This window comes from Pristiophorus japonicus, chromosome 5 (genome assembly GCF_044704955.1).
Source record: "Pristiophorus japonicus isolate sPriJap1 chromosome 5, sPriJap1.hap1, whole genome shotgun sequence".
In the NCBI taxonomy this organism is placed as follows: Eukaryota; Metazoa; Chordata; class Chondrichthyes; family Pristiophoridae; genus Pristiophorus; species Pristiophorus japonicus.
In genome coordinates, this window is record NC_091981.1 from 35,297,906 (window position 1) to 35,319,834 (window position 21,929).

Genomic DNA, 21,929 nt, shown 5'->3' on the forward strand with positions numbered 1-21,929 from the left:
TTCTTTCTGCATCTAACCTGTCTAACCCTGTCAGAATTTTAAATGTTTCTATGAGGTCCCCTCTCATTCTTCTGAACTCCAGTGAATACAAGCCCAGTTGATCCAGTCTTTCTTGATAGATCAGTCTGGTGAACCTTCGCTGCACTCCCTCAATAGCAAGAATGTCCTTCCTCAGGTTAGGAGACCAAAACTGTACACAATACTCCAGGTGTGGCCTCACCAAGGCCCTGCCCCTGTACTCAAATCCCCTTGCTATGAAGGCCAACATGCCATTTGCTTTCTTAACCGCCTGCTGTACTTGCATGCCAACCTTCAATGACTGATGTACCATGACACCCAGGTCTCGTTGCACCTCCCCTTTTCTCATTCAGATAATAGTCTGTCTCTCTGTTTTTACCACCAAAGTGGATAACCTCACATTTATCAACATTATACTTCATCTGCCATGCATTTGCCCACTCACCTAACCTATCCAAGTCGCTCTGCAGCCTCATAGCATCCTCCTCGCAGCTCACACTGCCACCCAACTTAGTGTCATCCGCAAATTTGGAGATACTACATTTAATCCCCTCGTCTAAATCATTAATATACAGTGTAAACAGCTGGGGCCCCAGCACAGAACCTTGCGGTACCCCACTGGTCACTGCCTGCCATTCTGAAAAGTCCCCATTTACTCCTACTCTTTGCTTCCTGTCTGACAACCAGTTCTCAATCCATGTCAGCACACTACCCCCAATCCCATGTGCTTTAACTTTGCACATTAATCTCTTGTGTGGGACCTTGTCGAAAGCCTTCTGAAAGTCCAAATATACCACATCAACTGGTTCTCCATTGTCCACTCGACTGGAAACGTCCTCAAAAAATATCAGAAGATTTGTCAAGCATGATTTCCCTTTCACAAATCCATGCTGACTTGGACCTATCATGTCACCTCTTTCCAAATGCACTGCTATGACATCCTTAATAATTGATTCCATCATTTTATCCACTACTGATGTCAGGCTGACTGGTCTATAATTCCCTGTTATCTCTCTCCCTCCTTTTTTTAAAAAGTGGGGTTACATTGGCTACCCTCCACTCCATAGGAACTAATCCAGAGTCAATGGAATGTTGGAAAATGACTGTCAATGCATCCACTATTTCCAAGGCCACCTCCTTAAGTACTCTGGGATGCAGTCCATCAGGCCCTGGGGATTTATCGGCCTTCAATCCCATCAATTTCCCTAACACAATTTCCCGACTGAAGGATTTCCCTCAGTTCCTCCTCCTTGCTAGACCCTCCGACCCCTTTTATATCCGGAAGGTTGTTTGTGTCCTCAGTGAATACCGAACCAAAGTACTTGTTCAATTGGTCCGCCATTTCTTTGTTCCCCGTTATTACTTCCCCTGATTCTGACTGCAGGGGACCTACGTTTGTCTTTACTAACCTTTTTCTCTTTACATATCTATAGAAACTTTTGCAATCCGTCTTAATGTTCCCTGCAAGCTTCTTCTCGTACTCCATTTTCCCTGCCCTAATCAAACCCTTTATCCTCCTCTGCCGAGTTCTAAATTTCTCCCAGTCCCCGGGTTCGCTGCTATTTCTGGCCAATTTGTATGCCACTTCCTTGGCTTTAATACTATCCCTGATTTCCCTTGATAGCCATGGTTGAGCCACCTTCCCTTTTTTATTTTTACGCCAGACAGGAATGTACAATTTTTGTAGCTCATCCATGCGGTCTCTAAATGTCTGCCATTGCCCATCCACAGTCAACCCCTTCAGTATCATTCGCCAATCTATCCTAGCCAATTCACGCCTCATACCTTCAAAGTTACCCTTCTTTAAGTTCTGGACCATGGTCTCTGAATTAACTGTTTCATTCTCCATACTAATGCAGAATTCCACCATATTATGGTCACTCTTCCCCAAGGGGCCTCGCACAACGAGATTGCTAATTAATCCTCTCTCATTACACAACACCCAGTCTAGTGTGATCGCAATTAAATATTGGGAAGACCAAAGCCATTATCTTTGATCCCCGCCACACACTGCGTTCCCTAGCCACCGACTCCATCCCCCTCTCTAGCATCTATCTAAGGCTGAACCAGACTGTTCGCAACCTAGGTGGCATATTTGACCCTGAAATGAGCTTCCAGCTACATATAAAACTGACTAAGAGTGTAACAAGGCCTGATGTATGTGGGCCCACAACACAGCTGCCCCTAATTTGATATTTAATATTATTGAGACCACAAGGTTGACTGATGCATTAAATGAAAATGTCACTGGTGCAATAGGGGTTACATAGAAACAGAAAATAGATGCAGGAGTAGGCCATTCGGCCCTTCGAGCCTGCACCACCCTTCAATAAGATCATGGCTGATCATTCCCTCAGTACCCTTTTCCTGCTTTCTCTCCATACCCCTTGATCCCTTTAGCCGCAAGGGCCATATCTAACTCCCTCTTGAATATATCCAATGAACTGGCATCAACAACTCTCTGCGGTAGGGAATTCCACGGGTTAACAACTCTGAGTGAAGAAGTTTCTCCTCATCTCAGTCCGAAATGGCTTACCCCTTATCCTTAGACTATGTCCCCTGGTTCTGGACTTCCCCAACATCGGGAACATTCTTCCTGCATCAAACCTGTCTAGTCCCCTCAGAATTTTGTGTGTTTCTATGAGATCTCTTCTCATCCTTCTAAACTCCAGTGAATACAGGCCCAGTCGATCCAGTCTCTCCTCATATGTCAGTCTTGCCATCCCGGGAATCAGTCTGGTGAACCTTCGCTGCACTCCCTCAATAGCAAGAACGACCGTCTTCAGATTAGGAGACCAAAACTGAACACAATATTCCAGGTGAGGCCTCACTAAGGCCCTGTACAACTGCAGTAAGACCTCCCTGCTCCTATACTCAAATCCCCTAGCTATGAAGGCCAAGATGCCATTTGCCGCCTTCACTGCCTGCTGTACCTGCATGCCAACTTTCAGTGACTGATGTACCATGACACCCAGGTCTCATTGCACCGCCTCTTTTCCCAATCTGCCACCATTTAGATAATCTGCCTTCGTGTTTTTGCCACCAAAGTGATAACCTCACATTTATCCAGATTTTATTGCATCTGCCATGCATTTGCCCTCTCACCTAACCTGTCCAAGTCACCCTGCAGCCTTTTAGCGTCCTCCTCACAGCTCACACCACCACCCAGCTTGATGTCATCTGCAAACTTGGAGATATTGCACTCATTCCCTCATCCAAATCATGAATGTATATTGTAAATAGCTGGTGTCCCAGCACTGAGTCCTGCAGCACCCCACTAGTCACTGCCTGCCATTCTGAAAAGGACCTGTTTATCCTGATTCTCTGCTTCCTGTCTGTCAATTAGTTCTCTATCCAAGTCAGTACATTACCCCCAATACCAAGTGCTTTAATTTTGCACACCAATCTCTTGTGTAGGACCTTGTCAAAAGCCTTTTGAAAGTCCAAATACACCACATCCACAGGTTCTCCCTTGTCCACTCTACTAATTACATCCTCAAAAATTTCTGTACGATTTGTCAAGCAGGATTTCCCTTTTCTTAAATCCATGCTGACTTGGACCGCACTCGTCACTGCTTTCCAAATGTGCTGCTATTTCATCTTTAATAATTGATTCCAACATTTTCCCCACTACTGATGTCAGGCTAACTGGTCTATAATTACCCATTTTCTCTCTCCCCTCCTTTCTTAAAAAGTGGTGTTACATTAGCTACCCTCCAGGCAATAGGAACTGGTCCAGTGTCGATAGACTGTTGAAAAATGATCACCAAATGCATTCACTGTTTCTAGGGCTACTTCCTTAAGTACTCTGGGATGCGGATTATCGGGCCCCGGGGATTTATCGGCTTTTAATCCCATCAATTTCTATAACACAATTTCCCGCTTAATAAAGATTTCCTTCAGTTCCTCCTCCTCACTAGACTTTCGGTCCCCTAGTATTTCCGGAAGGTTATTTCTTCGTGAAGACAGAACCAAAGTATTTGTTCCCCATTATAAATTCACCTGAATCTGACTGCAAGGGACTTACGTTTGTCTTCACTAATCTTTTTCTCTTCACATATCTATAGAAGCTTTTGCAGTCAGTTTTTATGTTCCCAGCAAGCTTCCTCTCGTACTCTATTTTCTTCCTCCTAATTAAACCCTTTGTCCTCCTCTGCTGTATTACAAAATTCTCCCAGTCCTCAGGTTTGCTGATTTTTCTGGCCAATTTATAGGCCTCTTCCTTGGATTCAACACTATCTTTAATTTCCCTTGTTAGCCACGGTTGAGCCACCTTCCCCGTTTTATTTTTACTCCAGACAGGGATGTACGATTGTTGAAGTTCATCCATGTGATCTTTAAATGTTTGCCATTGCCTATCCACTATCAACCCTTTAAGTATCATTCGCCAGTCTACCCTAGCCAATTCACGTCTCATACCATCAAAGTTACCTTTTCTTAAGTTCAGGACCCTAGTCTCTGAATTAACTCTCACTCTCCATCTTAATAAAGAATTCTACCATATTATGGTCACTCTTCCCCAAGGAGCCTCGCACAACAAGATTGCTAATTAGTCCTTTCTCATTACACATCACCCAGTCTAAAATGGCCAGCCCTCTAGTTGGTTGCTCGACATATTGGTCTAGAAAACCATTCCTAATACACTCCAGGAAATCCTCCTCCACCGCATTGCTACCAGTTTGGTTAGCCCAGTCAATATGTAGATTAAAGTCATCCATGATAACTGCTGTACCTTTATTGCACGCATCCCTAATTTCTTGTTTGATGCCGTCCCCAACCTCACTACTACTGTTTGATGGTCTGTACACAACTCCCACTAGCATTTTCTGCTCTTTGGTATTCCGCAACTCTACCCATACCGATTCCACATCATCCAAGCTAATAAACTTCCTTACTATTGCATTAATTTCCTCTTTAACCAGCAATGCCACCCCACCTCCTTTTCCTTTCTGTCTCCTTCCTGGATGTTGAGTTCCCAGCCTTGGTCACCCTGGAGCCATGTCTCTGTGATGCCAATTACATCATTTGCTATTCTGTTGGGACAAAGTAAAGGGAACTCTATTCTGCATCTAACTCGAGCGTTGAGGACTGTGGAAGTTGGAAACTATTCCATTTTCTAGTGGTAACTTCTTTCGCCCTGTTAATAACAAGCAGAGCAATAACATCCATACTGTTCTTGAAATCAGTAATGTAACCAACTTCTCTGTGGAACAGGATCTGTTCACAACAACAATGAAACAACAACCAGGGACAATGATCAGTGTAAAGAAAACTCAACAAAAATCTGTAATTTGCACTGTCTAATTATAAGATCAGCTTTTGTTACTATCTGATTAGATTTAGAGGTACTGTTCAATATGCTGTTGGTTAAATGGTGAGGGATTTCCACAGTGGGGTGAATAGTCTTGCAACACAATGCTTGTGGAATTAACTTTTGTATTTTGCAATACAGCTATATAAAAACCACTTTATCATATCCATCACACACACCAGAAGTGGACATGTTCTATTGGGAAACAACACCCAAGGGTGAACTCTCTTTATGACAGTTGTGTGACTTCTTGCTCTTGTGACCATTCCAATTATACACCACATAGGACCTCCTGCACATGGACCACCAGTTCATTGTTCCCAGCAGTGGATAAATATTTGATGCTTGTGCCCCTTCAAAAAAAAAAGCAAACCATGCTGTATCTGCTGTAACTGAAATTTTTCTTCAAATCTTTCTTCAGTACATTACTGCGTTTCCATAAGATTTGTTCAGATTGTTCATCTATTCCTTGAATTCTTTAATACCAGCACCTGCATCATTTTTAGCACAGTGTAGCGTTTACAGGCATTTACTCTTGTAGATACCTATGACTAGTACCTCTGTGGCATGGCTGCTAAAGCATGACACTGGTCCTGCAATATTGGTCTGTTATATTCTTTGAGCTTTTTGACAGATGTGCTGGAATAATATTCTGTCTTGCCTATCTACAAGCTCAACGCTGGGTCATTACTGGATCTACACCGACCACCATCTGTAGTGCGCACAAATATTAGCTTTACCAAAGTCAACAACTAGTATGATGCTCAACCTAATGTGGAAGAAAGTTGTACAGTAGTACTCATCCAGTCTCTGGTGGTGTAAATCTTATTCTTGAATATATGCCACATTTTACTGCTGATTGAAAATCATCCATCTATGTTCATATGACTGCCATCTCAGTTTTTTATAATCTTCTTTGGAGTTTGTTAGGAGAACACGGTCTGGATTCCCTGTTTCTGAGGGCAGTCCATCTCTCTTACTGGGTCCTTAGTTTAGTCTTGCACAAATGAACGTACCCTCTCTTTTTTGAACGTTACTGTATTTATAATTTGAAATACCGGTCATGAAAAACTGCACTGTTGGTGGCTCTCTTTTCAGCAGATAAGTTTAGTGAACGGCAACTACTGGTGTCAATCTGCCTTACCAATCTGGTATATTGATCATGTAGTACTTGGAACACATTGGGGTTTCCTGCCAAAGATTGTAACCTATTTTGAGTCAAGCAGTTGTGGTTCTTTCCTTTTGAGTACTACTAGGTTTAATTGTATGGATGCCTCTATGGCTCTAGCATCTTATGTTGATGGTACCAAATCCCTTTCATTTCTAAAGAAAACACCTGACCATGTAACTTGTATGTATCCTTCATTGTTGCTATCTCTGGTAGGAAACTTGTGAAAGACCATACCATGGTAGCTTCCTGTATATCGCTAAAAGGGATGTATATTGACGACGTCCTCACTCCAGTAGTTGAGCACCTAACCTAGGCTGACACTTCCATGCTATACTGAAGGAGTATCGCACTGTAGTTGGTGTCATCTTTTAGATGATGTGTTAAACTGAGACCCCATTTTTCTGCTCAGATGGATGTAAATGATCCTATAGCACTTCTCAAAGAAGAACAGGGGAGTTCGCCTGGTGTCTTGGCCAAGATTTATCCATCAACTAACATCACTAAAACCTATTATTTGGTCACTTATCTCATTGCTGTTTGTGGAACTTTACTGTGTTCACATTGGCTGCTGCATTTGCCTACATAATAAGTGACTACACTTTAAAATAATTTATTGACTGCAAAGTGCTTTGGGCTGTTCTGAAGTTAAAGGTACTATAATAAATGAGAGTTCTTATGAAACCAGGTACCTAAAATGGTCTACACATCTTTGCCAAATACTACTGTTTGGATCTGCAGCCTGGTAGGTCTGCCCTGAAAGCTGTTTTTTATTTCCCTGCCAGGAATCCCTTTCCCCCTTCCTCCTCTGTGGCCTGAGGTACTTACTTGGAAACGATATGCAGAAGAAAGAAGTCATGTCTTCATTCTTCCAATGAGCATCCTTCAACATCATGATTTCCCTGCCTTTCACTGAAACCTTATGGTGAAATGCAAACAATATACTTTCCACAGATGCCTAGTTTCAAAAATGTAATGACTTTCCAGGGCATAGCATGCCTTTTTTTAAAGCTGCTTAATAGCTGGGCTCCTCAAGTGGGGTACCTCTGATGTACCAAAACTTCTTAAAGGAAGATTGTCCATTTCCCAATAGAACCAGTGTGTGGAGGATGCTCATTAGATGATCTTGGAATATATAGCCATTGCTTAAGTATCCAAAGGTATGAACATTCCTTTTTTTTCTTTTTCTTTTTCTTTTTCCTTCTTTCCTTTCCTTCTTTCCTTTCCTTTCCTTCTTTCCTTTCCTTTCCTTTCCTTCTTTCCTTCTTTTCTTTCCTTCTTTTCTTTCCTTCTTTTCTTTCCTTCTTTTCTTTCCTTCTTTTCTTTCCTTCTTTTCTTTCCTTCTTTTCTTTCCTTCTTTTCTTTCCTTCTTTTCTTTCCTTCTTTCCTTCTTTCCTTTCCTTCTTTCCTTTCCTTTCCTTCTTTCCTTTCCTTTCCTTCTTTCCTTTCCTTTCCTTTCCTTCTTTCCTTTCCTTTCCTTCTTTCCTTTCCTTCTTTCCTTCTTTCCTTTCCTTTCCTTCTTTCCTTCTTTCCTTTCCTTTTCTTTCCTTTCCTTCTTTCCTTCTTTTTCTCTTTCCTTCTTTTCTTTCCTTCTTTTTCTCTTTCCTTCTTTTTCTCTTTCCTTCTTTTTCTCTTTCCTTCTTTTTCTCTTTCCTTCTTTTTCTCTTTCCTTCTTTTTCTCTTTCCTTCTTTTTCTCTTTCCTTCTTTTTCTCTTTCCTTCTTTTTCTCTTTCCTTCTTTTTCTCTTTCCTTCTTTCTCTCTTCTTTCCTTCTTTCTCTCTTCTTTCCTTCTTTCTCTCTTCTTTCCTTCTTTCTCTCTTCTTTCCTTCTTTCTCTCTTCTTTCCTTCTTTCTCTCTTCTTTCCTTCTTTCTCTCTTCTTTCCTTCTTTCTCTCTTCTTTCTTTCCTTCTTTCTCTCTTCTTTCTCTCTTCTTTCTCTCTTCTTTCTCTCTTCTTTCTCTCTTCTTTCTCTCTTCTTTCTCTCTTCTTTCTCTCTTCTTTCTCTCTTCTTTCTCTCTTCTTTCTCTCTTCTTTCTCTCTTCTTTCTCTCTTCTTTCCTTCTTTCTCTCTTCTTTCCTTCTTTCTCTCTTCTTTCCTTCTTTCTCTCTTCTTTCCTTCTTTCTCTCTTCTTTCCTTCTTTCTCTCTTCTTTCCTTCTTTCTCTCTTCTTTCCTTCTTTCTCTCTTCTTTCCTTCTTTCTCTCTTCTTTCCTTCTTTCTCTCTTCTTTCCTTCTTTCTCTCTTCTTTCCTTCTTTCTCTCTTCTTTCCTTCTTTCTCTCTTCTTTCCTTCTTTCTCTCTTCTTTCCTTCTTTCTCTCTTCTTTCCTTCTTTCTCTCTTCTTTCCTTCTTTCTCTCTCTTGTCCCTGCAGGTGGATATGGAAGCATTCCTTACACTAACTGATGGGGATTTAAAGGAGTTGGGTGTAAAGACAGATGGCTCAAGGCAACAGATCTTGGCTGCAATCTCAGAGTTAAATGCTGGAAAGGTATGGATTGAAATAACTTTTGTACACCAATGGAAAATAAATTCTGGTTGCTAAAATTTGGTTAGTTTTAATTTGTTTCTTGAATATTTACCCAAAGATCAAAAGACCTTTTTATAAGCACAGTATAAGGAAATCTCTTTAAGCTCAATTAAATGATTCCTCGTGGTTCAGCTTGAGCATATTACTCAGACATTGTGGGCGAAGGTGCGGCGAATGAGGGTACAGGGCCCAGAGGCAGCACGGGCCTGCCCACACTGCGATATGTGTGCGCACTAGGTCCGTGCAGCAGAGCAGGTCTCCAGTCGTCCTGGTTCAACCCTTGCCATTTGGATAAAGGCCTAGCTCCGTCGAGCCAGTGTGGTGGCTTGATGTGCAACCGTCACCACACTTTTTAAAAAAATAAAATAAAAAAATCCACGCACGGGCATCTTCTCCCCCTCAATTGGAGTTCAGGACTGGAACATCGGGTCCTTCATTGAAACATCTGTGAACTCTTGTGGAAGCAAATCATCCTCATTCGAGGGATCGCCTATGACATGATTACTCCGACACCAATAGTACAATAACTTATTACGGCTATAGAATAGATTCATATAACCTGGTTTCTTGCAGATCCAAGGTGATCAAGCTTGGATTCCTTGGGTGTTGGACTTCCAACTGTCCTGTGAGTTCTAACTACATTGGCTGCTAGCTGTTCTGGTATATACCAGGGAGTGCAGCAAAGGTTCACCAGATTGATTCCTGGGATGGCAGGACTGTCGTATGAGGAGCGCTTGAGTTGACTAGGCCTGTATTCACTGGGGTTTAGAAGAATGAGGGGATCTCATTGAAACATATAAAATTCTGACTGGGTTGGATATACTGGATGCGGGGAGGATGTTTCCCCTGGCTGGGAAGTCTAGAACAAGGGATCACAGTCTTAGGATACGGGGTAGGAAATTTAGGATTGAGATGAGAGATCTTTTCACCCAGAGGGTGGTGAACCTGTGGAATTCTCTACCACAGAAGGCTGTGGAGGCCAAGTCACTGAATATATTTAAGAGGGAGATAGATAGATTTCTAGAAACAAAAGACATCAAGGGGTATGGGGGAAAAGTGGGAATATGGTGTTGAGATAGAGGATCAGCCATGATCATATTGAATGGCGGAGCAGACCCAAAGGGCCGAATGGCCTAGAAAAATAGAAAATAGGTGCAGGAGCAGGCCATTCGGCCCTTTGAGCATGCACCGCCATTCAATAAGATCATGGCTGATCATTCAACCTCAGTACCCCTTTCCTGCTTTCTCTCCATACCCCTTGATCCCTTTGACCGTAAGGGCCATATCTAACTCCCTTTTGAATATATCTAACGAACTGGCCTCAACTTTCTGCGGTCCTAAATAGCTTACCCCTTATTCTTAGACTGTGACCCCTGGTTCTGGAACTCCCCAGCAACGGAAACATTCTTCCTGTCTCTAACCTGTCCAATCCAGTAAGAATTTTATGTTTCTATGAGATCCCCTCTCATTCATCTAAACTCCAGTGGATACAACCCCAGTTGATCCAGTCTCTCCTCATATGTCAGTCCTGCCATCCCGGGAATCATAGAAACATAGAAAATAGGTGCAGGAGTAGGCCATTCAGCCCTTCGAGCCTGCACCACCATTCAATAAGATCATGGCTGATCATTCACCTCAGTACCCATTTCCTGCTTTCTCTCCTTACCCCTTGATCCCTTTAGCCGTAAGGGCCATATCTAACTCCCTCTTGAATATATCCAATGAACTGGCATCAACAATTCTCTTTGGCGGGGAATTCCACAGGTTAACAACTCTGAGTGAAGAAGTTTCTCCTCCTCTCAGTCCTAAATGGCCTACCCCGTATCCTTAGACTGTGTCCCTTGGTTCTGAACTTCCCCAACATCGGGAACATTCTTCCCGCATCTAACCTGTCCTGTCCCGTCAGAATCTTACACGTTTCTGAGATCCCCTCTCATTCATCTAAACTCCAGTGTATAAAGTCCCAGTTGATCCAGTCTCTCCTCATATGTCAGTCCAGCCATCCCTGGAATCAGTCTGGTGAACCTTCGCTGCACTCCCTCAATAGCAAGAACATCCTTCCTCAGATTAAGAGACCAAAACTGAACACACTATTCCAGGTGAGGCCTCACCAAGGCCCTTACAACTGCAGTAAGACCTCCCTGCTCCTATACTCAAATCCTCTAGCTATGAAGGCCAACATGCCATTTGCCGCCTTCACTGCCTGCTGTACCTGCATGCCAACCTTCAATGACTGATGTACCATGACACCCAGGTCTCGTTGCACCTCCCCTTTTCCTAATCTGTCACCATTAAGATGATAATCTGTCTTCCTGATTTTGCCCCAAAAGTGGATAACCTCACATTTATCCACATTATACTGCATTTGCCCATTCACCTAACCTGTCCAAGTCACCCTGCAGCCTCTTAGCATGCTCCTCACAGCTCACACCACCACACAGTTTAGTGTCATCTGCAAACTTGGAGATATTACTACTCCTATTTTGTATGTTTCTATGTTTACATGTGGGTACATATTGGAGCTGTTCATGTACATTGACGGTCACTCCGAGAAAGGTAAAAGGGCTTATTTTTTTATTTATACCAAAGTAACCACTTTCTAATAATTCCAGAAGTTAGAATTTAATTTTTATAACCATTAGTGGCATTTTCAATTAAATAAAAAAAAGAAAGCAAAGAAAATATTTTCCTTCAGCTCTGTACACTGGCCAAGAACACTAGACACCCTTTCACCAGCCTCATCAGTACTTCTTTTAAACTGGCCTCCAGGACGTCTACCCGAACAGCCTTGGACAAATATCCCTCTGGCTTACAGGTCTTCCTACCTCTCTGGCAATGTTCCCTTGAAGCTGCGTGGATGCGCAGTGTCTGAGATCCCACGCAGTCCACCCACTGGCTTTTGTATTATATAAACTCTGCATGCACAAAATGTGAATGAATCGCTCAACAATTAGAGACCATGCACAAAAAAAAATTTGAGGGAACATTGCTCCCGGGTGCAGTGTACCTGGCAGCTAAGTTGAGAATTGACGAGAGTTCACTCGATGGAGTGGATGCAATAAGGTGCAGCTCTGGGCCTAGCTTGTCATCTAAATCTGTAACTGCATATAGTAATTTGACTAGAATTGCATGCCATATAAATATAATTGTTTAATTTATTTTTGTTTAAAATATTCTGAATTTGAACGTGAACTTTAATTTGATTGAATCGATTTTGTTTACACTAACTGACTACAGGTGCAGCGCCTCTAATCCGGAATCCTCAGGACCAGGGCCGTTCCGGATTTTGCGTTTTGCCAGATTTTGGAGCATCTTTCTGACATCACGAATCCAGAAACACCCGAGCCCAGGTTCGGGTATTTCCGGATTTTGGAACGCCAGCAGGGGGGTGTTCACTGGCAATGAGGTGGTCGGGGGTGGTGTTCGCCGGGCGATGAGGTGGTCGGGTGGGGTCCCACCAAAGAGCTGGTCGGGCGGCCCCATCTCTGAGGAGGTGTCCGGGTGGGTTGGCGAGGAGGCCTCGAAGTAAGGGCAGTGGAGGCGAGACCCGAGGTCAGGCAACAGCGGGACGAGGGTCGGTGGGTCCGGATTCCGGAACTCCGGATTTTGGACGCTCGACCTTTATAAGCTCTTGCTTGACTTCTCTGGGGTTAATGTATTTGTAGGCTCATAATAGAGCTTTCTGATTGGGTCTGCGTTTCTACAGTGAAAACTAACCAGTTAGAGAGGGAAAGTTCAACTATCTTTAGGCTCCATGGGATTTCCACCCCACACCCTCTCTTTGACCCACTCCACAGCGCCCACAAAATTAAACCGAGACAAGTAACTTGTATCATTAGCACTGACAGCAGTAGACTCCTGGCAGCAGCACCACTTGCACAGCTTGTTCCCTAAGCCTCCTGCTCTTGCCTCCATTCCTCGGCCTGCGATCAGTGCTGTAGGGATGTACTACTATAATGCTAATATAAATATCGTGGTTTCTTTTAAATACAGGGTCGCGAGAGGCAGATTCTACAGGAAACTATTCACAACTTTCATTCTTCTTTCGGGAGCAGTGCAAGCAATTCTCGACAACAGAATTTTCTGCAATGTAAGTTTTTTTTTCTGAATGGAGAGCAATTGTTGAATAAATTGCATATGGTGTCTTTAACCCATGGGAGTTCACATCCTTTTGGGAATAGCATGCATGCAAATCGAGAAACTATGGAAGTTTAAGGACTCTTGGGATGTAAATTTTCAGTTTTCAAAATGGCTGCTGTCCAATCTTGCTGTGAAAATACTGCCCAAGATCCTGATAGCTGCCTCATTCCCATTAATCTGAAGGTATGTGCTCTTTTCAGCGGGACATAGCCTACATCTGTGTAGAAACCTAACTATGTTGTTTATGGTTTGTAGAAAGACCAAGTTTGATATAGACTTTACTTTCAAAACTGAATATTCTGGTCCCAATTTGAAACTGCAGTATTTGTAACATTAAGTGAAAGTATTGTTCTTCAGGTTGTAGGCCTGACTAGTTCCTGTTGCTGCACTCAAAACACTTGTAACCTAAGGCCTTCAGTTAGTAGAAATGCATTCACCAATACATCACTGGTGGAACTAGTTTTGCTGATTGACTGACGAGCTCTTTATGGATTTAACAATGGAAGATTAGATTTAGGATTTAAAATTAAATGTGACCAGTAATTTTACTGATTTTATTTCATTTAATGACATGAAACTGAACTGGAACATTTTGTTGTCTCTTAAACATAGAAACATAGAAAATAGGTGCAGGAGCAGGCCATTCAGCCCTTCTAGCCTGCACCGCCATTCAATGAGTTCATGGCTGAACATGAAACTTTAGTACCCCCTTCCTGCTTTCTCGCCATACCCCTTGATCCCCCAAGTAGTAAGGACTTCATCTAACTCCCTTTTGAATATATTTAGTGAATTGGCCTCAACTACTTTCTGTGGTAGAGAATTCCACAGGTTCACCACTCTCTGGGTGAAGAAGTTTCTCCTCATCTCGGTCCTAAATGGCTTACCCCTTATCCTTAGACTGTGACCCCTGGTTCTGGACTTCCCCAACATTGGGAACATTCTTCCTGCATCCAACCTGTCCAAACCCGTCAGAATTTTAAACATTTCTATGAGGTCCCCTCTCACTCTTCTGAACTCCAGTGAATACAAGCCCAGTTGATCCAGTCTTTCTTGATAGGTCAGTCCCACCATCCCGGGAATCAGTCTGGTGAATCTTCGCTGCACTCCCTCAATAGCAAGAATGTCCTTCCTCAAGTTAGGAGACCAAAACTATACACAATACTCCAGGTGTGGCCTCACCAAGGCCCTGTACAATTGTAGCAACACCTCCCTGCCCCTGTACTCAAATCCCCTCGCTATGAAGGCCAACATGCCATTCGCTTTCTTTAGTAGAGTAGCAATTTTGCCAAGTCCACAAATGGACTGGGGCATGGCTGTGGAAAGCACAGGGCTCAAGGATGGTATTAATCTCCATAAAATATATGAATAAATAACATTGTTCCCCATCTCGTCCCTTTGACAGGGTTAGACAGGTTAGATGCAGGAAGAATGTTCCCAATGTTGGGGAAGTCCAGAACCAGAGGTCACAGTCTAAGGATAAGGGGTAAGCCATTTAGGACCGAGATGCGGAGGAACTTCTTCACCCAGAGAGTGGTGAACCTCTGGAATTCTCTACCACAGAAAGTTGTTGAGGCCAATTCACTAAATATATTCAAAAAGGAGTTAGATGAGGTCCTTACTACTAGGGGGATCAAGGGGTATGGTGAGAAAGCAGGAATGGGGTACTGAAGTTGAATGTTCAGCCATGAACTCATTGAATGGCGGTGCAGGCTAGAAGGGCCGAATGGCCTACTCCTGCACCTATTTTCTATGTTTCTATGTTTCTAAATCAAGAGACAGGAAGACACCTAGGAAAAGAATGGAAAATGCCCAAAAGTCTTGCATTTAATTCAAAGCAAATCATCATAAAAATTTTTAAAGTGCACACATTCGTATCAAATACGCTCTTGACTTTGTCTTTGGAATGCACAGGACTCCTGGCATCAGATTTAAAGGCAACTGCAACATTACACATTCAGAAGAACTATTAAATCTTGTTCATTTTTCTTAAACAAATGATGCCATCTCCTGAGCACTAAAGGTTTTAAAACTGGTTCAAGCAAGAAAGCACATTTTACTCCTATCTCATCAGAAATAGGACAGGTAGTGGAATGTCTTTCCCTCTACTTTATACAGGATTTAAAAAAATCATTTATCTGGTATACTGCCATGATAGAGGGACTCCATCCACCTTCTCTACCGCATAGATTAAGTGACAAAGTAACAATGTATTGCTCAGATGTATACAGATACTAATTCATGTTATAAAGAAAACTGAATAGTTGAGTAGCTGTTTTAAGTTAGTCAAGAGAAATATCCTTTAAACATATGTTTAATCAAAAGTTAAAATCAGCAGTGGAAGCCAGGACTGAATTCAGCAGTCGAGAGGGACGATTACCATTTGAATATCAGGGCACTAGAGAAGAGCAGCAGAGCGGAGTAGAGCAATAACTGGTACAGGAATATGCTCTGCTCCTTTAGTGCTATGATAGTTCAATGGCAGCTCTGCCTCCTATCTCCTAGCTTCAGGAGGCTCCCACTGTTGAAGTTTTAAACTTCCTGCCAGTCCACATAAGGTACATGCCCAATCTCTACTTTCTGAAGCTAAACCTAATGTTCCTGTGGACTGATGTTGGTTTGATTTTTAAAGATATTTAATATTCAACAGTGATGTGCATTTTGTATAGTCCATCTACAATATAAACTGCTCCAAGATGGCAAAAGACTGCCAATAAGAAGTTTCTGTGTTTGGATTACTGGTCTATGGAACCCAACAATGTTCTATAGCAGGGATTCTCAATACTTTTGCTTCCGAGGCCCCCCCTCCCATGTTCTAAAAGTTCTGTGAACCTCCTTTAACAAAACACAAGGATTTTTCCTGTATAATTAGTTATTAATAGCTTTATTACACCTTGTGTAAAAAAAAAAAAGTCCTAAATTTGCGTAAACAAAATACTGCGGATGTTGGAAATACTCATCAGGTCAGGCAGCATCTGTGGAAAGAACCAGAGTTAATGTTCCAGGTCTGACGAAAGGTCATGTTTGTGAACATCAGTATTTCCCCCCCCCCCCCCCCCCCCCACTGTATATGAATGAGACAAACCAACTAGAAGATCCCCTGAAATCTTCTCTCAGACCCATAGGGGGGCCACTGACCCTCGGTTGAGAACCCTCGTTCTGTAGCATGTGGTGGGAGGCACACTATATTTTTTTCCCCGGCCTCATCGAAGCAGGCTGGGGAGCAGAAGGAGCAGCATGTCAGCATACCACTCCAGGGAGTGAAACGGTCCAGGTCGATGATTGGAGCGCGGGCAGGTACATCCGGAGCGGCGAGGGTTGGGGCGAAGGAGCGGCGAGGTCAGGGCGAAGGAGCGGCAAGAGATTGTAGAGAGATGTGATCGGAGCCCAGGGGAGGCGTGAGTTCGGGGCTCAAGAGGCGAGGGCCCAGGGGCAGCACTGGCCAGCCCACACTGCGATATGTGAGCGCACTAAGTCCGTGCAGCAGAGCTGGTCTCCAGTCGTCTTGGTTAATCCTTGCTACTGGACCAAGACCTAGCTCTGTCAAGCCCGTGTGGTGGCTGGTGTGCAACGGTCACCACACGTTTTTTTAAAAAAAATCCAAGCACAGGCATCTTCCACCCTTCAAGATTTAGTTCAGACCTGGAATTTTAGGTCCATCATTGAAACACCTGTGAACTTTTTGACGTGGAAGCAAGCCATCCTCTATTCGAGGGACTGCCTATGATATTTTAAGACAATTTTTGGTTGGAAATTAGTGTTTTAAAAGTGCTATATGAATAATTTACAATTTGTGTAAGAGTATATTTCTGATGAACAATATTTAAAAGCCTAAGCAAAGATTGGTTCAATGCTGTAGTGAAACAGATCAGACCTTTCCTTCCTGGGTCTTTTGTAGGTCAGCACTGAAGTTTGTAAAATGTGTTTTATTTTAGTGATCTTTGTCCTTCTATTTTCCCACTATACTTTTCTAAAGAGCAGAAGGCTCAAAACAAGTATGACAAGTCAGTGGACCTCAAGTTTTCTGTTGTGTACCTGAAAGGAAATATTGATACATGCCGAGCGTTTTGTTTTTATAAAGACTGGAAAACCCAAATTTTACTGTGCAGTCTTCAGTTGTCAAAATGACTGGACAGTGACCTCCAAAACCAGCCAGATAGCCACCCTAATTATAAACCAATACACTAATACTGTGGATTATGTGACAGAATATTCTTGTAATAGAGCATTCAAACAGCTACATGAAAATACCTTCATTGTGGCTGTCTTTTAATACAACAACTTGCATTTACACAGTGCCTTTAACATAGAGCAACATCACAAGATCCTTAAGCGGTATAAACAAAAACATTTAACACATTTTAAGTTTACAAACTTAATTTTGAAGACTGACTTTTCCCTTCTCAACAAAAAAAAACATGATTGGAATGATACAGCATATAAGGAGGTCATTCAGCCCATTGTGCCAGCTCTTTAAAAGAACTATCCAATTAATCGCACTTCTCTGCTCTTCCCCATAGCCCTTCAAATTTTTCCTTTACATATCTACCCAGTTTCCTTTTTGAAAGTTACTATTGAATCTGCTTCCACCACCCTTTCAGGCAGTGCATTCCAGATCATCGTAATTGGGCTTTTTATCCCACTTTCACCCCATACCACAAGTGCTCAATTTGCATACACTTCACTTCTTCCTGTAACACCTCTTTCCTTTTCTCTCCCTCCCCCACCCCCCCCCACCCCCTGCAAAATGAAATCAGAAACTTGCCATGTTGAGAACTGCTGAAACGGCATGAATTCTAGCCCATGGACATCATACTAGAACTGCACCATTGGAATTGCTTAACTTCCATACATTATTTATCTTATTTTTTAGCATTAGATGAGAGTGAGCAATACTACCTGGGTGTCTGCCTGCCTGCTTTTGGAATGTCACTAGATAGCTTCGAATGAAAAATGGTGGACATTGCTTTTTAACAGTCTGATCTTTAAAAAACCAAAAATTGTTTTCCAATATCTATTGTTTTGAGATGTCTTTTATTACTGGTAACTGGAACAAAACTTAATTTAGCTATTTAATTCCCACAGCTCCTAATGCCTGGATTAGTAGACCAGTTCCAACATCCGACAAGCGATAACCTTGAATTGGATGGGTGTTTGAGAGAAGGGTGATTTTTAATGAAAGCATGACTAAACCCCAGCGTTTTGGTGCACTTTCACTACAGTAGTGATTAAGATTGCAGATGATCTTTGGGCTTTAAATTATTCACCTATAGAAAGGACGTGTGAAAATATAACCCAGAAGAGGAGCCATCTGACAACCGACTCTACCATGCCAAACTGAATCTGAGGATGGAGATCAAATTTGTCACAAATAGCACATTTAATGAAGTTCTGCCTTATTTGAATGTTTGGTTTATATTTAATATGTAAAACACTTTGTGCTGGCTGTTAAATTAAACAAGTATGCAAGCCACCTTTCAAACCTGCTACCAATAATTTTGTATACATGCAGGGCATTAAGAATAAAGTTGCTAAAGACTGAAGTGATTGCAGTGCAAATGACAAGTTGCATAATGCAATATACAAATAATGTTTCTTGTATTACTGCAAACCTATGCTGTAATGAGTGATCATGTCTTATAGTAAGCTGCTGTTTGGTCAATTTCAGTTATGCCCATGACTTCAAGATTTGTCTGTGTCTTTACTCCAAGGTGTGTATTAAGTGTGATTACCATAACGGTAAGTAAATGAAGTATATCAACTTATATCAACTGTGATTAACTTATTTTCTTTAGTAGCAGAGTTGAATGCTAAAGAGAATTTAAGACCCTGATTGGAGACCAGGGCTACTGCAGAGGCTAATTATCTTTAGCTTCCGCCACTGGCAGTATTCTGTCCCTAAGATTAATTTGAGGTACGGTAATTTCTTAAAAACTTTTTTTCACTATTAAGCCAGGGTGAGTTATGGTTATGGCATTACCATATCTTGGAACTAATTAGTATTCAAAATTCATAGACCAGATGGGGAATCAATTTCTAATCATTGAATATGGTTGCAATATTTACAATTATTAATTTAAACTTTATTTTTTTTTAAATTATCCATGAGTTTGCTGCATTTCACTAAAGGGATTACGCTACTGGAGTACAACAATAGAATATCAGCTGATAAATGCTGTCTTTAGTAATAGTTTCTCAGTTATTCAGACCAGAAGTCCCAAGTTCAATTCTCAACCCCTATTAACTGATACCATCGGGGGTAGCAATAGAGACAGTACAATTGGGCTTGGGAGGGGAAACACGGCCAGTGTTTCTAGAGGTGATGGCTATCCATTGACTCCTGCTAGCAAGTGTGCATCTGTGGATATTACAACACTCACATTGTCTAGGCTCATAGATGAAAATTGGCCATTTGTAGCTGTCTGAAGTGAAAGTAATACAGATTTTAACGGTTTGTACAGCCCCATAATAATGAAATTCTGTTAGTTTGATTACATAAGCTCATCCATGACTATACAGCAGCCAACTGCACAAATAAAGCTTGAAGAGATAGAGAGTAATGAAGAGAGCATGTATAAAGTGCCACTATTGTAATTATTTTGCTTTGTGTAAAACCAACATTTATAGCTATATAAAAATAAACATACCTGAAATTCTATTTAATGGCTTTTGAGTCTTAAATGCTGTTTAATAGTCAGATGTCCATAGTAACTGCCTGATATTTTCACTCACAGCCCATGTCTCAACAAACCATAACTCAGGACTTTTTAGAGGCTCTGGTGTGAACGGTGGCATCATCAGATCGGATATGATGGATAAACTGGGAAAAGGGAATAGAGTCCTGACAGGAAGTGGATTGGGAAGTATAATCCAGGTTATTGATCTGTTTATAATGATAGTAGAAAGCCTATCCTCAGAGGCAGAGAAAAGTCCAGGAAGGGCGAGGAAGAGTTGAGATGAACCACCTAAAGGTAAAGGGTGGATAGAAATTTTCTAGCATAACTAATTAATTAAATTCTCCAGGTTAGAGCAGGAAGCAGCACTGATGATCAACAGCAGAACTGGAACTAAAAGTATTCCATATTCTGGAAACAACCGAAGTAAGACATTTTACTATCCTACGTGATATTTTTCTCCAGCTGAGAAAACCACTCTTGAGAAGAAGACCTCATTAGGGGAAGCAGTAACCAGAAACTAATTTCTGATCAGTGGCAATTTAAAAACCCAATCTTCAAATAGTTTTTACTCATCTGGAAAAACGTCACTCCCTCATCTATTGGCAAATAGTATGGGGGGGGGAGGCTGTACCAGAGTTGGATTCCCCACTCCAACCCCGCCCCCACTATATTTTTGAAGTCTGCGAATCATAAAATGGTTACAGCACAGAAGAAGGCCATTCGGTCTGTCAAGTTCGTGCCAGTTCTCACCTAGTCCCACCCTTTCCCCATAGCCTTGCAAATGATTTTTCCTTCAGATACTTATCTAACTCCCTTTTGAAAGATAAGATTGAATCTGCCTCCACCACCCTTTCAGGCAGTGCATTCCAGATCCTAACTATTTGCTGTGTTTTTTTAAAAAGTTTTTTATTGTGTCACCTTTGGTTCTTTTGCAAATCACCTTCAATCTGTATTCTCTGGTTCTCTACCCTTCTGCCAATGCGAACAGTTTTCCTCTACTCTGTCCAAACCCCTCATGATTTTGAACACCTCTATCAAATTTCCCCTCAATCTTCTCTGCTCCAAAGAGAACAACCCCAGCTTCTCCAGTCTTATCAACGTAACTGAAGTTCCTCATTCCTGGAATCATTCTTGTAAATCTTTTCTGCACGTTTTCCCAAGGCCTTCACATCTTAAAATGGGGTGTTCAGAATTGGACACACTACTCCAGTTGGGGCCGAACCAGCGTTTTATACAGGCTCATCATCATTTCCACACTTTTGTACTCTGTACCTCTATTTATGAAGCCCAGGATCCATTAAGCCTTTTTAACAGTTTTCTCAACCTGCGCTGCCACCTTCAACGATTTGTGCGCACATATCCCCAGGTCTCTGTTCGTGCACCCGCTTCAAGATTGTACCATTTAGTTAATATATCCTCACCATTTTGGATGAATCACTTCACACTTTTCTGAATTAAATTTTTATCTGCAATGTGTCCGCCTATTTCACCAGCCTGTCTGCCTGCAGTCTATCACACCACCTCACTGTTCACTATACTTCCAAGTTTTGTGTCATCTGCAGATTTTGAAATTGTGCCCTATATTTGCACGTTCAAGTCATTAATATATATCACCTGTCCAATTCCGTATCCATGCTGCCATTGTCCCTTTTATTCCATGGGTTTCAACTTTGCTGGCAGGCCTATTAGGTAGCACTTTGTCTTACGCCTTCCATCTCTGAGCATTTTTAGATCCAAAAGTCTTAAAGGATTCTCATTAAGGTTGAGCTTCTATCTGCCTTGAGAAGGAAGCAGTGCAGCTTTATCTGAATTTCTGACATACCAGAGCTAAATATAAAAACATATAAAATAGATTCAGGAGTAGGCCATTCGAGCCTGCACCACCATTCAATAAGATCCTGGCTGATCATTCACCTCACTACCTCTTTCCTGCTTTCTCTCCATACCCCTTGATCCCTTTAGCTGTAAGGGCCATATCTAACTCCATCTTGAATATACCTAACGAACTGGCATCAACAACTCTCTGCGGTAGGGAATTCCACAGGTTAACAACTGTGAGTGAAGATGTTTTCCTCATCTCAGTCCTTAATGGCTT

The 21,929-nt window shown here is 41.9% G+C and overlaps 1 protein-coding gene across 3 annotated transcripts in view; it reads left to right on the top strand.

Moving 5' to 3' along the window:
* The window catches only part of LOC139264284 (ankyrin repeat and SAM domain-containing protein 6-like), a 64,158-nt gene extending 44,343 nt beyond the window's left edge, over positions 1-19,815 (top strand). The window contains exons 13-15 of one of the 3 annotated variants that reach the window (XM_070880509.1): positions 8,865-8,981; positions 13,014-13,110; positions 18,243-19,815. In XM_070880509.1, the coding sequence (XP_070736610.1) occupies positions 8,865-8,981; positions 13,014-13,110; positions 18,243-18,292 (264 nt within the window). In that variant the 3' untranslated portion in view covers positions 18,293-19,815. Of the gene's footprint in view, positions 1-8,864; positions 8,982-13,013; positions 13,111-18,242 lie in introns of those variants that run through there. The other 2 variants (XR_011593306.1, XM_070880510.1) reach the window with 2 other exon arrangements.
* The last annotated feature ends 2,114 nt before the right edge of the window (positions 19,816-21,929 follow it).